The following is a 14397-nucleotide window of genomic DNA, read 5'->3' on the forward strand; positions in this document are numbered from 1 at the left end:
TAAAGACCATTTCCCCTTCACTTACTTTGCCTTTTTCAAAGCCATCTGATATTTTGATCACTGGCAGGAGACATGTCAGTGGAATTAATCACTAATTTAAAGCTGGAGCCTTCTTATTTTGACAGAACTCCACTCACATTGAGACATTTTGGAATGATTAGTTTGTTTCAGATTCATGGGTTGTCAATGGATGTTTTGCCCCACCTTTTAAAAAACGTGCCACAAATAATAGTAATTCAATTTTAAAGTAGTATATATTGTTAAGCATGAATTAGAGGATATGCTTTGACCTCTGCTTTTACCGTGTAGTGTGTGTGTGTGTGTGTGTGTGTGTGTGTATGTCTGTGCACTGGTGAACCTATATAACAGTGTTCTTCCATGTTGTTACACATTCACCAACAGGGGACTAAAGTGCAAAAAGGGGACGTGTTTTAAGTACCCACTTGGTCAGGCTCTAAATCTTACTAAATTCTGTCTTTAGGCCTCTAGTGAATTTTTTTTATTTTTGCCAAGAGGGGACCTGAGGGTGTGTGTGTTAATTTCCATACTCAGCTGTGCACCTGCTGGCTGGAGCAGGTATTTTAATGACTCAATCACACACGCCATTTTTAACACTTCACTATAGGGTGTATGGCTTTCAGTCCCCAGCAGCGTGTGTGTGTGTGTGTGTGTATATTTGTGTGTGTGTGACAGAAAGTGGGAGATCAGACTGCGTCATTAAATAACAAGAGACCATCTTGTTAGGGTCGAGCTGGGATACAAAAAGTGAGGGTGAATATTTGCCCCTTCCCTTCTTCCTATCCTCAGTCTTAGTAATCAGCATTTATTTTGATCTCAACTACACACCTGTGAAGTTTTGAGACCGCATCGTGCATGGTTGTGACACTATCACACTGACAAAATCAATCCACATACAGACAGGCCCAATCCCTTTTAATATTTTTTTAGCCCCACCCCTTGTTTTTGAGCGCAACCTTGCCCTCCAGAGCTGCGTTACAAGTGGTTAAAAGCATTCCCTATTACATGGGACAACCCTTCAAGATCCTGATACATCATTAGTATGCTGGAATTCATGTAAATAGAAGAATGTTGCAGGACCTCGTAAATATGCTGTCTTCTGTAGTGGTAATTGCTGTTATGTGGGCCATAGGCAAAGTTTTACAATCGTCACGATGCTCACAATTAATTTAAAACCTAAGTTTCACCCATAGGCTGTATAAAAATAGTTACATAGCTACTGCCACATCACCGACTGGTGGGTGGACTGCTGTTTTGAAAAGTCAAATTCAGCATTTTGGCTGTCATCATCCTGGTGTTTTGGAGCCAAAAGTGACCAAAGACAAGAAGTAGAAGACCAAGGGATGGACCTGACTCACAGATTATGGTGATGCCTTGCAGACATCCTGTCAATAAAGCTGCATTTTATTCAGGCCCCGTATTTAACATATTTTGGTCAACAGGTAAGTTAAACAAAAATTAACCTCCCATATAGTTGTCAGTAATGTTGAAATTAGCTTTAGAGACCAAAGCAGGGTGTAAACATGTGTATGTCTGCTGTAAAGTTGAGTATTTTAAAATAGGGGCCTACAGAGGTTGACCGTTTTGGAGCCAGCCTCAAATGGCCATTTGATGACATGCAGTATTTAGTACTTATGTGTTTGCTTAATTTTTCAGCCCATATTGATCACATAAGTTATCAAATTGAAAAAGAACACTGCTTCTTTACCACACCACTAGCTGTAATCTGCAGGCTAATGCTAGAAATCCTGCCAGTCTGCACTGATAGAAGAGTGGCAGTAACAAGTGCAGCAACTTCGCTGCTGTACTTCTGTTAAATTTCAGACATCGTATGGCCATCAGAGGGGGGAATGTGACTTGGGAATATGTCAAAATGTGTTAATACAATACACAAATCAATATTAACAATGAGACACTTGAATGCTAGATATTTCTCTTGTCATGCTTGTTATAAAGAAAAGGAATATAATACATCAAAACAACATGAAACTATAATAACGATAATATGATGGTTATCGTAATATTTAAATCTTTATTAATAGATGCCTCAGTTTAAAGGTTAAATATTGAGACCTCCTCCACTGATCCCTGAAACTTCTGGCTCTGCCCTTCAATGCCATCTATTGGCCATATCTATGACATCATAAAGGACGCATGGAAGTATGATATTTACGTTTGAAATGGATGTGTCTGTTCTTATACGTAAAGGCGGTATAAATGAACTTTGACATTTTGCCCTGACCCTCTATCACAACTGGAATCTGGACAGCCTACCCCTAATACTTAGCCATTAACCCTCCATTGTGTGTATTCATATTTAGGGTTAATTGATTGGGCTACAAACACCTATAAAAAGTACTCAAAACAACTTCTGTGGTAGTTCCTGCTACAGTATGTGTTTCTCCAGGACCACATTTTGCCACGACACACACACACACACACACACACACACAGAATCACAAGGTTAAAAATAATACTAGCCCATTATTGTGGCAATTAATTCCACCACGCCAACAGATTCAGCCACTGTCATGTGCTTTTTCACTGTTTATTTACTTAAACATGTACTGTGATTTTAAATGAACAGCTCTCCCCTGAGGCAGTCTTTCTAATACATTTAACTCTGTCCACACACACATTAGATATGTGTCTGTCAATGAAATCTTCATTCATATGGAGCAAGAGCAACATGGCTCAACATTTACAGCCTAATGTATTATGCAGCAGGAGCTTTTAAAAAAGATGATTGGAGAATTCCCATCTGAAACGCAGCTGCAACATCAAAGCATGAGCGGAAAGAAAATTAAATGGTACAGAAATAAATAATGGTAGACTTGATGTCTTTGCTAATTGGGATCTCTGGCACTTGGGTCAAAAGGCCTCCACCAGGCAAAGCCTAAGAGGAACAACTCCCTTGTGCTAAGGTGGTAAGATACAATCACATGTTGTGTTTGCAGACTTTCCCCCTCTGACTTGCTGAATATGCATCTATGCACCTCAGCACTTGGTTTGAGGTGGTGGGAATGAGACGCTATCACTTGAGCAGTTTATTACTCGATGGGCTAATTTCATAAAGAGACTCACAGCTGAAAAAAAAAAAAAAGTCATGAGTGTCAGGGTTGGTGTCAGACACTGACCATCCTCTCCTGTTGTACTAATGAAGGCTGCTCCCCAAAGGCCTCCTCTGCTGCTGCCAAGTAGTCGACCAAACACTAGAGGGCTCTCTTCACGGACAGCAGCATGGGCCCCCTCTGCTGTCACTCATAACACACAAACACACACACTCAGCTATGCAATGATGAGCATGACCTTTTCACTAACTGTCTCAATAAGACCTGTGTAACGCGTTCTCTGTTTCTTGTCTTTTAATTATGTGGGCTTTGATGTTTTTTTACGCGCTGGTGTGCCAAGAATGTAAATAAACTGAACCACAAAAGTTTCCGTTTAAGGGATTTAGGAAGTAGAATATGACATGAAAAGCTTTACTATGTTTCAACGGGGCTACAATGTGCGTGTCCATATGTTAACCCTATCAAATGACAGTGTAAATGAGCAGCCTCGGTTTCGTTTCACTAATCGCCCGGCCTATTTCATTTCACTAATATAGGAGAGAAGTGAGGGTCAACTGTGCGTCGCTGCTTCAGCAAAGCGAAGAGAATATAGAGCGAAAAGGAACACAGTAATGAGAGGGATTTTTACCTGAACGCACCTATGTGATATCTCCAGCTACAGTAGAGCTGGCAATATGAGACGATAACCTTTGCGCGTCAGTGCCTGGCCAAGAGCGGCATGCATTCATTTGTGCGCCTGTTGACCCGGCTCCTCATCAACCCAATGAGCGCCGTGGAGGGGAGGCTCTCTTTGCCACCGTGCATCTCTCCTCCATCTCCTCCTCACTTTTCCAGTCGGCCAGCAAGCCTGTCGGAGCTCTTAACTACAAACCCCAAACGCTGTCACTCCGCCTTGACAAACTGCAGGAAGGATTTCTAGCCTCTCCGCCGTTTTTGCTCATTTTCCCACCGCCTCGAATGAAACGCATTGGACTTTCTTTTGCGTATTTTGAAGGAGAAAAAAATGGTGCAGCAACGGAAAATGATCTCACTAGTAAGTACAGCCCGCCAATGTTATATTTATATAAACAGGTATTACTGAATTACACTGGTGTTTAGCGGAGGGGGGACTTCTCATAGAGCCTTTATCCATCGCGGGGATACGCTCATTTTTTTCCCCGGCACGGAGCGACAGAAAGGTCTGCAACTTATCATCTTTATTCACATTTCACTTGCCTGTGCCGCCGTCTAAGTGGCACATATACTGTCTGCATGTGCTTTATTCTCCGTAAATCGGACTGCTTGTGCGCTCTAGTGCCACATTTGGTGCACCGAGCAGGGCTTATTGGAAACAATGTGTCCTCAAAGGGTAAAACTTCAGAGAGAGAGGGGGAGAGTGAGAGAGGGCGAATTTGGGTAATCTGGGTAGTGCTGCAGAGTATCGCAGAGGCGTTAAAAGGCAAGTGGTTCAAACTTTGTACATCAATTCGTGGGTTTATTTTTTTATTTTTTCCACCGGGTGATCAGGAATTAACGAAATGGATTGCATCTGTGTACCTTGGACAGCTCCTCCGCTGCCGGCGCTCGCTTTGCGGCTGAGCTGTCTGGAACTGCTGCTTCTCAGGCGGGGAGCTGTCCTACCTCCGTGGTGCTGAAACCTCCTGCTTAGTCACGCACCACAGAGACTTAAAACGCACTAAAAAGAGGAAAATGCACCAAATATTTATGGCTTAATTCTATATAATGTATAATTTTCTATTTTATCAGACGTATATTCACCTCCTTTCTCTCCTTTATTAACCTGCTCCTGCATCTTTTAGTCTCCGGGCATCGTATAGTTGTCACTGTAACTCGGATCACTCCACACTTTATGATATTGCAGTTGGCTTCAGGTGGAATACGGTGCAGTTTATTGTCCTTGGGATTGCATTCCTGCAGCCAGCATACGAGCACAGCAGCGGAACCCTGTGCGTGGTAAAAGTTACCAGAACTAACAGTGACACTGTGCTGAAAGCGAGCCATTCCGGGCTGTGATAGCACGTCCACCTGCATCAGTTTTTAGCCGAGGACAAGTCTAAACCAGCCCTTTGTGTCAGTGCTTTTGGAAAACCCTTTGGTTTAGCATTCTGAGTGTGAAGCGAGTGAGCAGGTTAACTGGCAAAATTCACACTAGGCTACATCCTTCATTCTGTTGTATTTAATTTGATTTATTTTATGACAGTTTTTCTGTGTTTAAAAGAAGTTGTTATGTTAGAAAAAAAAAGCAGCTGTGGTGTAACAATACATATTAGATTCACTAATTAAACGCCTCTCTAAATGCCTCCACAACTATCTGATCTGGATTACTATGATATCAATGATCTGCAGCGCTGTTGACACTGTAGCGCTCACCTGCAGCCACCCCCTCTACCCAAAGCTCACACTATTGCATGCATGCAATCATGCATGGATGTTAAGAGAATTTGATCGCAGCCCATGACAATGTTTCACCCCAAAATGTAATTGTGAAAACATTAATCACAAGGAACATGTAATTGCTCAAAATCTTTCCAGGATAATCCCCAGAACAACAGATTAAAGCAAGGCAATCTGATGTTGTGGGCTGAATAGCCTCAAAGTACAGACATCCCCGTTTGTTGTTCAATTGGAGCAGCATCATATGAAAACAAGATTGCAATAAAGGGTCATGACTGGTGCAGATGGATCATGTGTAACGATGAAGTGACATTATGAATGAGAATTTTCTTCCTGTTTTTTTTTAAAGTAAATCCCCTTTTTTAAATATCTATTTTTGCTTGCCTCAGGAACATTTATTTTCTTTTATCTCAATCTGTCTGTCTCGTCTGATTTGCTCAAATGTTTATTTGTCTCTGTTTTCTTATTCCCCCTCCCTCCTCCTAAGAACTCCTCGCAAGACTAAAAGACAACTAACAAACAACTGCGATTGCTCCCATACAGGTCTCCCCCTCGGAATAATGCCAAATGGATGCTGCGCTGAGCTCCTCACCCCCTCACCAACTGCTATGGAGGCATGCCAAGCCATGCAAGTGACCTTTATCACACCATGAATGCAAGCTCCGCCGTTCAAAGAGGACACAAGTAACCTTTTCTTGTTATCTAAGAAGGAGCTGTTGATCTGAAGAGAGGAGCTGGAAACGAGAGAGAGAGGGGCCGGGGGAGAGAGAAAGAGTCTCATAAAGAGAAAAAAAAACAAACAAACAAAAACAAAACAAAAAACACACAACGACAGGATGCCAAAGCGGTCCGAGGAGATGCTGGTGGATCTGTGGATGTCCTTGCTGCTGGTGTGGATTACTTGTGTTCCCTGTGTGTCTATGACTCCTATCATGGGGCAGTCCAAAAGTACACAAACTGGTGGGTCCGCAGTGGTGGCGGCGAGCGGTCCTGGCGAAGGACAAAGATTACTGAGCCGCGCCAAGAGAGGATGGGTTTGGAATCAAATGTTTGTGCTGGAGGAATTTTCTGGACCCGATCCAATTCTAGTTGGCAGGGTGAGTGCTGTGATTGTCAGCATTATATTAAGCTCGCTTATCGTGTGGAAACATTAATTCGGCCATTTGAATGCTCCCTCCAATTTTTTTCCTCCTTTCCCCATGGGCTGTGGGAGGGTTTTGGTTGTCAAGGGGAAGCAGAAATATGGGGGGACAAGAGAAAGGGGAGGGGATGGGGGGGCAAAATGCCTTTGGAAATAATTAAACTCTCATCAAATAATAGTGGCAACATTTTGTTGGATGTCCTTGAAATAGGAGACACTGTGTCGTAGTCAGATTGTTTTTACTTCATCACATTTTTCACACAAAAATCTACATGCATGAAACAGTCTTTCTTTATATCCCCCATTTTCGCTTACATTGTCTTCCTGTGATTGAAGGTGAATTGTGCATAACATAAAAGAGGGTTATTTTTTCCATCGGAGCTCTGTAATGAACAGAACTGCGGGCTGATCCTGCGGCTAAGGGGCCACCTGCTCCCTGGCCTGTGGAAGTGTCAGGCAGGTTTCAGGGGAGGAGGAGGGGGTTGAGGCTGCTGGCCAGCCCCGGCCAAAGCAGCTTGTTCACAGCTCATTGCTGGGACTCACCTGGGGAGAGTCAGCCTGGCAGCCACGCTTGCTTCCCTCCCCCAGAATATCACCCAGCCACTCTGGCATGGACCCGATTGCATGCCATCAAGCATATTTGATCTTGTTCGGTAATAGCTTTTGCAAACAATGTTGTGGTGCCTAATATTTGATAATTGTTGGGTATGCCTATCTTGTTCATGACATAGTGCCATTGTAGTGCTTTGTATTACTATGTTTTTTCCAGACATGGCACCTGACAGGAGCAAAAAAGCTGCCGTAGCACAAGAAAACAAGTCAAGTGTGGTCCAAGTTTAAATTTCTCCTCCTGTTTTTTCCTCTTCTGTCCCGAGCATTGTCATACGGCTGAATCAATTAAACATTCGCCACCATGTGGGATTTGCACCTGTGTTTTCTAAATACCATACGAACACAAAAATGCTGTTAAGCGATGCATTAATTTTTCAAGCGAGTCAATTAGGCAGCCTCTGCTGGATTCGACAATGGCTGCTCGTCAGGAAACAAACAAGCACTCACCGGGGCCACGGTGACCATCCGGAGAGCTTGGAATTTTAAAGGTTAGAGCTCAGCTGTGAGAGCTTGAGCATCAAAGATTTGACACAAAATACCAGAAAATGCAATCAATAAGAACATTTACTGACAAAAAAAACAGAGTTGTGATTCATAATTTCAAGCTTACACACTTTGTCTTTGATGCCTGTGGCCTTTGTGTGAAATGTTGCTAGGGTTGGTGGCACAAAATCAAGTATCCGCTCATGAAGGATGCTTTCTCTCCTCGGCCTCGGTTAATGCTTTGCAACAAGCTCGACTCTCGGATAGGTTAGATATAAGCATCTTCCCTCTGAAGGACATTCAGGGATCGGGCGCAGGGTAGGGGGGCAGCTCAGGGTGAAGAAGAACTCAGCTTGCCTTTCGCGAGGTGATGATGATAGGTTGCGTTCACTGCAAGGTTAAGTGCTCATGACTATGCCTGGCAGAGCTCAGATAAGTCCTATGTTAAACCGAGATGGCACTGCATTGGTTTGAAGACGATAAATCTCTCTCTTCTCCTTTTTTCTTCCCCTTTCCTCTGTGTTTCTCACGCGTAATTAAAAAATGAATCAAATGGGTGGGAGGTGTGATTCAAATGGGTCATACAGCTCTCTGTGTGTTTTGCACAATTTCCTCCACTGCGTGTGAGGCCGTCTGTGGTTGTGGGCCTATCATCAAGGAAGTCCAGGGCCAATATTGGACTCTTTCCATCCCATAGTTTTTTATTGTCGGGCACACTCTGAGGTTTAATTATGTGTGCATCCCCAATCTGCAACCCTCAACTCCACCAACACTGCGAGGAAGCGAGTAAGAGATAGTGTTTGTGCGAGGGACAGAGAGAGATTGCGCCATCGATTTTTAACGGTGTGTCACTCTCAGTGTTCTCTCTCGGCAAAAGCATGAGCGCAGGAAAGCAAGAGGGGAGAAGGAGGAGGAGGTTTAGAGGAGGCGGAGGTGTGGAAGAGTGAGAAGGACGGCCACAAGGCGTGACAGCACCCTTCCCTTTTGCTGTTCTTCTTCAGCGCGTCGTTTCTTGACATTGTGATTCACTGAGCGGCGTGTTCGTCAGCCCCCGTCAGTCCCGTCGGCGTCGGGGAAGCAGACATGCAGTACCTGTTAAAGTGAAGCAGGGGAGACAGCTGTGAAAGCTTGTTGCTCGGCTGTAGCTTAAAACGAACACGGTGTTGGAAGGGATTTTAGGATTACTCATCATGAGCCAGGGACGCTTCAGAAATAACCCGTCATTAAGGATAGAAATAGGCAAATGGAGTGTGAAGGTAGATAGGCTTGAACGTAGCGCCCGCATGGACCGAGCTGGGGGGACGTGCATTCGCTCATTGTTGACGACAAGTAGGAGATGCCACTTGAGCGAGTAAAGACTCTCATGTAGGCCATTGGAAGGCAAGCCAAGGGTACTTTTAGGTAAAGCAGCTCTTGATTTACCAATGCACAGCCGCAATGGAAAAGCCTGGGTTTTAAAATAAAATGTGCATGAGGTTGTTGTAATATCGTTGATCAGTTTGGCAAACCTTCTGCAACGTCAGCCATGTATTCCCGCCTCTTCAATCAAAGCTATTTTAATTATTCAAAACATACAAAGAAGCAGCTCAATTACACCAGGCCATTAAAGGCAAAACATCGCCTCAGAACAAAAGACAAACAGTGAACAAATTGCTGTGTTTGCACCAAAGAGAAATCAGAATTCCTGCCTTTGTTGTGTGAGGCAGATGGATGGCAGCGAACGCCGGAACATCTTAACAGCCTCAGACGCTAACTTTTCCAGACTCCTTTTACTTCCCTTCCCGGCGATCGTTTAGCATATAGCGTGCGGTGGATTGATAATGATGGATTCCAGTCTGTAGTGTAGATGTGGTAAATTGACTGATCCCTCGTACCCATTGTCCGATGCTTTTATCCGCTGCGGCATTGTGTGTGTGTTTTTTTTTGCACAAAGAGAATTGATAATCAACCATTAATATTCATCAATTCAAGCTTGAACTGTGAGATTGTGAGGACTGACAGTGATACAGAAGAGAAAAGAAAGGCTTTGATTATTGATTCAGCAAAGAAAACGGATATGTCCAGAAGAAAAAATAGCTTTGTCTGTGTGTGTGTGTGTGTGTGTGTGTGTGTGTGTGTGTGTGTGTGTGGTTAGAGAAAGAAACACAAGCTTCGTTCTTCCAAACAAGCTGTTTGACAGGATTCCCAACAAAAAGGGCCCTGGTAGTACCACATCAGTGGTGTAATAGAAGCCTGCAGGGTGTTTTGCTCAAAGCAGAGGTGATATTCTATAATAAAAGTGATGTGTGCCCCCAAAATTGAAGACAATTTTTTTTTTTTTGTTGTGACTTGTCTGAAATGGTTTAATCCTTCTTTCTTGTTTTTCCCTTTCGAGGTACATTCAGGTGATAAGAGATCACCCCTTGGAATCATTGGTTTGGTGTGTTGCTCAGAAAAAAGGCACCCTTAACATGTATTTATTTGCTGAATGGTATATCTGATATAGTGGGATTTCTATGGCTCACAATGATACAAGATTACTTTTTTCCCTATCTGTTTACCACCTCTACTTGGACCTCAGTAAACCATCTTTTATCTGAGCATGGTTTTTCCAAATTCAATTCAGAACTTTTTGTTGCTTTCTGCACTTTGGAGAGCCAGAACAAGATGTGGGACATCAGTCTATAAATACTGATGTGAGCTACTTCTGCTCGGCTGGATTGCCTCTCTCCGTCTCTGTCCCCCACCTCCACCTCTGCCCCGCTCTCTCTCTTTCTGTCTGTGACGGGGTGATTATGGAGAGAGAGTGACTCTTGAGCCTGAGTAAGCTTGCCTCCAGGGCCGATGGGGTGTGGTGCAATGACATTGTTAAAATTTTCTCCAAGTGTTTGGCGTCGTCGATGCGAGGCAGCGAGGCAAAGCTACAGCAAGATTGACTCCTGAATGCAGCTGAGACTGCCTGGTCCTGCCAAAGGGCCCGACTGTTGCTGGTTTACAGCAGATCAAAGGTTGATCCCCCTTCTTGAATGCATTGTGCCGATGTGGCCTTTGATTAGTGAGGACCCCCCCCCGTCTTAAAGAGATAGTTCAGATTTTTTGAAGTGGGGTTGTATGAGGTACTTATCGTTACTGTATTACATACAGTAGATGTCAGTTGGCACACCCTCAGGTTGGAGAAGCAGGCTGGACATGGAAGCAAAACAATGGTCAGCTGTGGAGGGTTTAGCGACAAAACGTATTTTAGCTGTCCAAAAAAAGGCTCACCTAAAAAATTCTGCATTAGTTAAATGTAACACTATATTGAGAGTATTTTCACTGTTTTACCTAAATGCCAGACAGTGATCTCCAGTGAGAAAATGAAGCCGTTATGTTGCTCTCATAAAAGCCAGACTCCAATGAGAAACAACACTGATTTAACCCTTTAAAACCTGAATCAACATTGCTTTCTTGTGTATTTAAATCTTTCAACGAATTATTTTCTTTTGAAAACATGGGTAAAAAAGGCAATGAACAACCTGAAAAGAAATGTCCCACAAATTGCAAGAAAGATTTTTGAAGAAATTTTCTTCCTTTTTTGCAAATTTATTGCCAATATTTGGGTCATTTTTCTGTAAGTTGCTCATTACCTTTTTTCCATGTCTTTGAAAGAAATCAAGACAATTTACCCAGGGTTCAAAGAATTAATGTTGTTGACCATTTGATTGTGTGACTTGAGCCTTTACTAGGATTACATACCAATAAATACTTGCCAATGTCACACAATAACACAAACTAACCAACTGGCTGAAGTAGCGGTAGACTAGCAGCCCCGTGAGTTCAGCGAGCTAAAATGACAGCAGAGACTGGTGGGTTGATAGAGAGCTGAAGCTGTTAACAGCTCCCCATGGAAGGGGCTGTCTGATAGAAAGGGAAAAGCAGTGAAAATATTGTCAATATAGCGCACACTTGAACTGTTTTTTTTCAGGTGAAACTTTCCTTAGGAGGCTAAAATACATTTTGATGCAGGACCCCATCCACAGCAGTACAGTGCTTTGCCTCTGTGTCGAACTCCAATCTGCTTCTCCAAACTGGAGGTGTAAGTACCCCATACAACCCCACTTAAAAAAAATCTGAACTATCCCTTTAATCTGCATTTACTCTGGCTTCAACAATCGAGCTGCCTCTGACGGATGGATGAGGAGTGGGAGTTAACGAGAATATTAGCCGAATTATTGCCCTTGATTGATAGCCATTATGACACATAAATTACAAGCATTGGCTCAGATATAATAAATTCTGAATTATAGCCCAAATTAGACACAGGTTCCAGTGCCATGGTGAGAGGGATTGCGTCAAAAAAAGCTGTCATTAAATCCAGGCGGGGGGAAAGCCCATCGATGTTTGTTGGACTTCATTTCATTCCATTTGGTTTCTCACACCCACAACAGCTCCTGGAATACAGCTCTGTAATCTCTCCTCAGGCAGCACCACAAAGATCTGTATTGAGCTGCAGTCTAGCAGCAGCTCCTCTGTCTCTCAGCCCTTAGATCTCCATCCCCTCCTCTTGTGTAATTTAGAAAAAAAAAGGCATACTAACATCCCTCTGTCCTCTGCTTCTACCTCCTTTTTCTCTGCTCGGTTAGCGCGCTCCTCTCTCTCCTGGAGGCTCACCTGTACTGTATATCACTAATGCCGGCAGGGCCATTATATCAATGGGCCATGGTCACAGTCTCCCTCTTGCTTTCCAATCTCTCCCTCTGTCTGTCCCTCCCGGTCTGTAATAAAACACTGGGCCCAGTGGTGGCTCTGATAGAGCTGTGGGATCACATTAGTGCTGCCCTCCAAGAGCTTGACAGGTTGTCTATGGCTTCGTGTTGTCGTCCTGCTTCCCATTAACAAGTATGTTTGTGTGCATGTCGTACAGCAGTCCATTCGGGGGTGTTATGGACTGAAATGAGACGAGCAGGCTTGGATGGAGTATATTTAGACATGTGGGTTACAACAGTAAATACCGTGTGTCTGCGCAGCTTTTATAGCTGGTGTATCTTTGCAAACATTTGCTGGAGTGTCGACGGAGTCATATTTATGAAAGATTTCTCTCTAAACTGCTGGATATGTGTTTTCCAGCTGAAATTGCAGTCTGAATGCTGTGCTGTTTCAAATTTACCGGTGACCTCATCCTTGCTGGCATTATTACTTTCAAAGCATCATCACTGCTTGCGCCTTAAATGTTATTGCCGAGTAATTTTACCAACCATTGGCAGATGTGTCATTTTTTTTAAATATCACTGGCTCAGTTTCCCTCTTTATGTCTTTGGAAACACACCCACATGTCTAAACACAAAGCATGCAGCTCTCTTTTTACATGTACCTTGCAGACTGCTGTGCATTAAATCACACATTGTATTTTCCTCCCCGTGTATTTCCATAAGGGAGCTGAAATCATGTCTCGGCTCAGTGTATTGTAAGGAGGCGCATGACGCGTCTCGTCCGCGATCCCTGGAAGCTCTCTTGTGTACATGCATCAGCTGCAATTATAATTTAACAGGAAAGCACATCCATTCACACGGCTTCAGAGTCCCTGAGCAAAATAACAAGCTTGCTGCTATCACTCACATCTGTGGCTCAGCGTGATTAAATCCGTGTTGTACAGTGAGGAGAGCGCACGGGGGCCACTTTTTTTTTTTTTTGCAGAGCTTCTACATCACTGCTAATTCACAGCAAATGGCCCCTTTATGGTTTCACCTTGGACTGCATCGCCGCGATTAGCTCGCTCCCACGTCAGTTTTTGCCAGTCGACGGTGTCAAACTCTTCCAGCGGAAATCCAGAAAAGCCCCCCACCTCTCATTAAGTCCACCCAGCCCCCTCTTAACTGCTTCCCCTCCCCTCTCCTCTCATTTTCCTCCCGCCTCCCTCTCGCACTCCCTGGCTCACCGGGCCCCGGCCTGTGCTGGCTCTGCGGAGGTGGAGCGCTTAGCAGGCTAAATCATCTGGCACTCTGCCTTGAACTTTGCTCTAACTAATTTATAGGAATTAAAGCAGTTCACCTCAAAACACTTGGCTCGTGTGCAGCTTTGGCTAAATTAGTCTTTTCAAAATAGGGTTTTTTTGTTTTTTTTTGCTTTGTTTGGTTAATATCTTTCTCAGAGCATCAATTTAACAGGCTTAAGCCTCTTGGCCTTTGTCTTGTGCTGACATTTAAGCGATTGTTGATTTGTTAGGCTAAACACCGGCCCCGTGTATAATCATATTTTCACCAGGCAGTGTTAGACGGCTAAATTAAGGCGACATTAAAAGAGCCTGATGTTGGACATTCTGCTTACTTATGAATCTGTTTTCCAGTCAAAACACTGGCCAAGCATCAGTAGCAGTAAATGAGGTTACAATTATTCAAATCTGATTATTCAAATCAAAAGATTATGATTATCTGAAACCTGCTAATTGGCCCCTGCCTCTGACATAGTAGTTGTGGGCATAAGCCACAGCAGCAGCAGCAGTTGCAGCTCAAGATTCCTTCTCCCAGTGCCAGTGTGCTCTTGTGGGCTCAATGTTTGGCTCCGCTCCCCAGGCGGCTCCTCTCCTATGGATAGAGCTATGTGAAATGCTGCAGGCGGCTGCAGGCAGCTTATCCCTGCGCCTCTGCTCCCATACACGTCCCATCAGCCAAACTGGGACTGCCGGAGTAATCTTGTTAAGAATGGATGTTGTTATTGTGCGAC

The 14397-nt window shown here is 43.8% G+C and overlaps 1 protein-coding gene across 2 annotated transcripts in view; it reads left to right on the forward strand.

Annotated features, from left to right (window-relative positions):
- Window positions 1–3695: 3695 nt before the first annotated feature.
- The window catches only part of cdh8 (cadherin 8), a 125949-nt gene continuing 115247 nt past the window's right edge, over window positions 3696–14397 (forward strand). The window contains exons 1-2 of one of the 2 annotated variants that reach the window (XM_042486256.2): window positions 3696–4122; window positions 6027–6580. In XM_042486256.2, coding sequence (XP_042342190.2) covers window positions 6320–6580 — 261 coding nt within the window. In that variant the 5' untranslated portion in view covers window positions 3696–4122; window positions 6027–6319. The remainder of the gene's footprint in view (window positions 4123–6026; window positions 6581–14397) is intronic. The other variant, XM_088080959.1, reaches the window with a different exon arrangement.

Source organism: Plectropomus leopardus, chromosome 1, assembly GCF_026936395.1.
Source record: "Plectropomus leopardus strain MGB_pleo_1.0 chromosome 1, ASM2693639v1, whole genome shotgun sequence".
NCBI lineage: Eukaryota > Metazoa > Chordata > Actinopteri > Perciformes > Serranidae > Plectropomus > Plectropomus leopardus.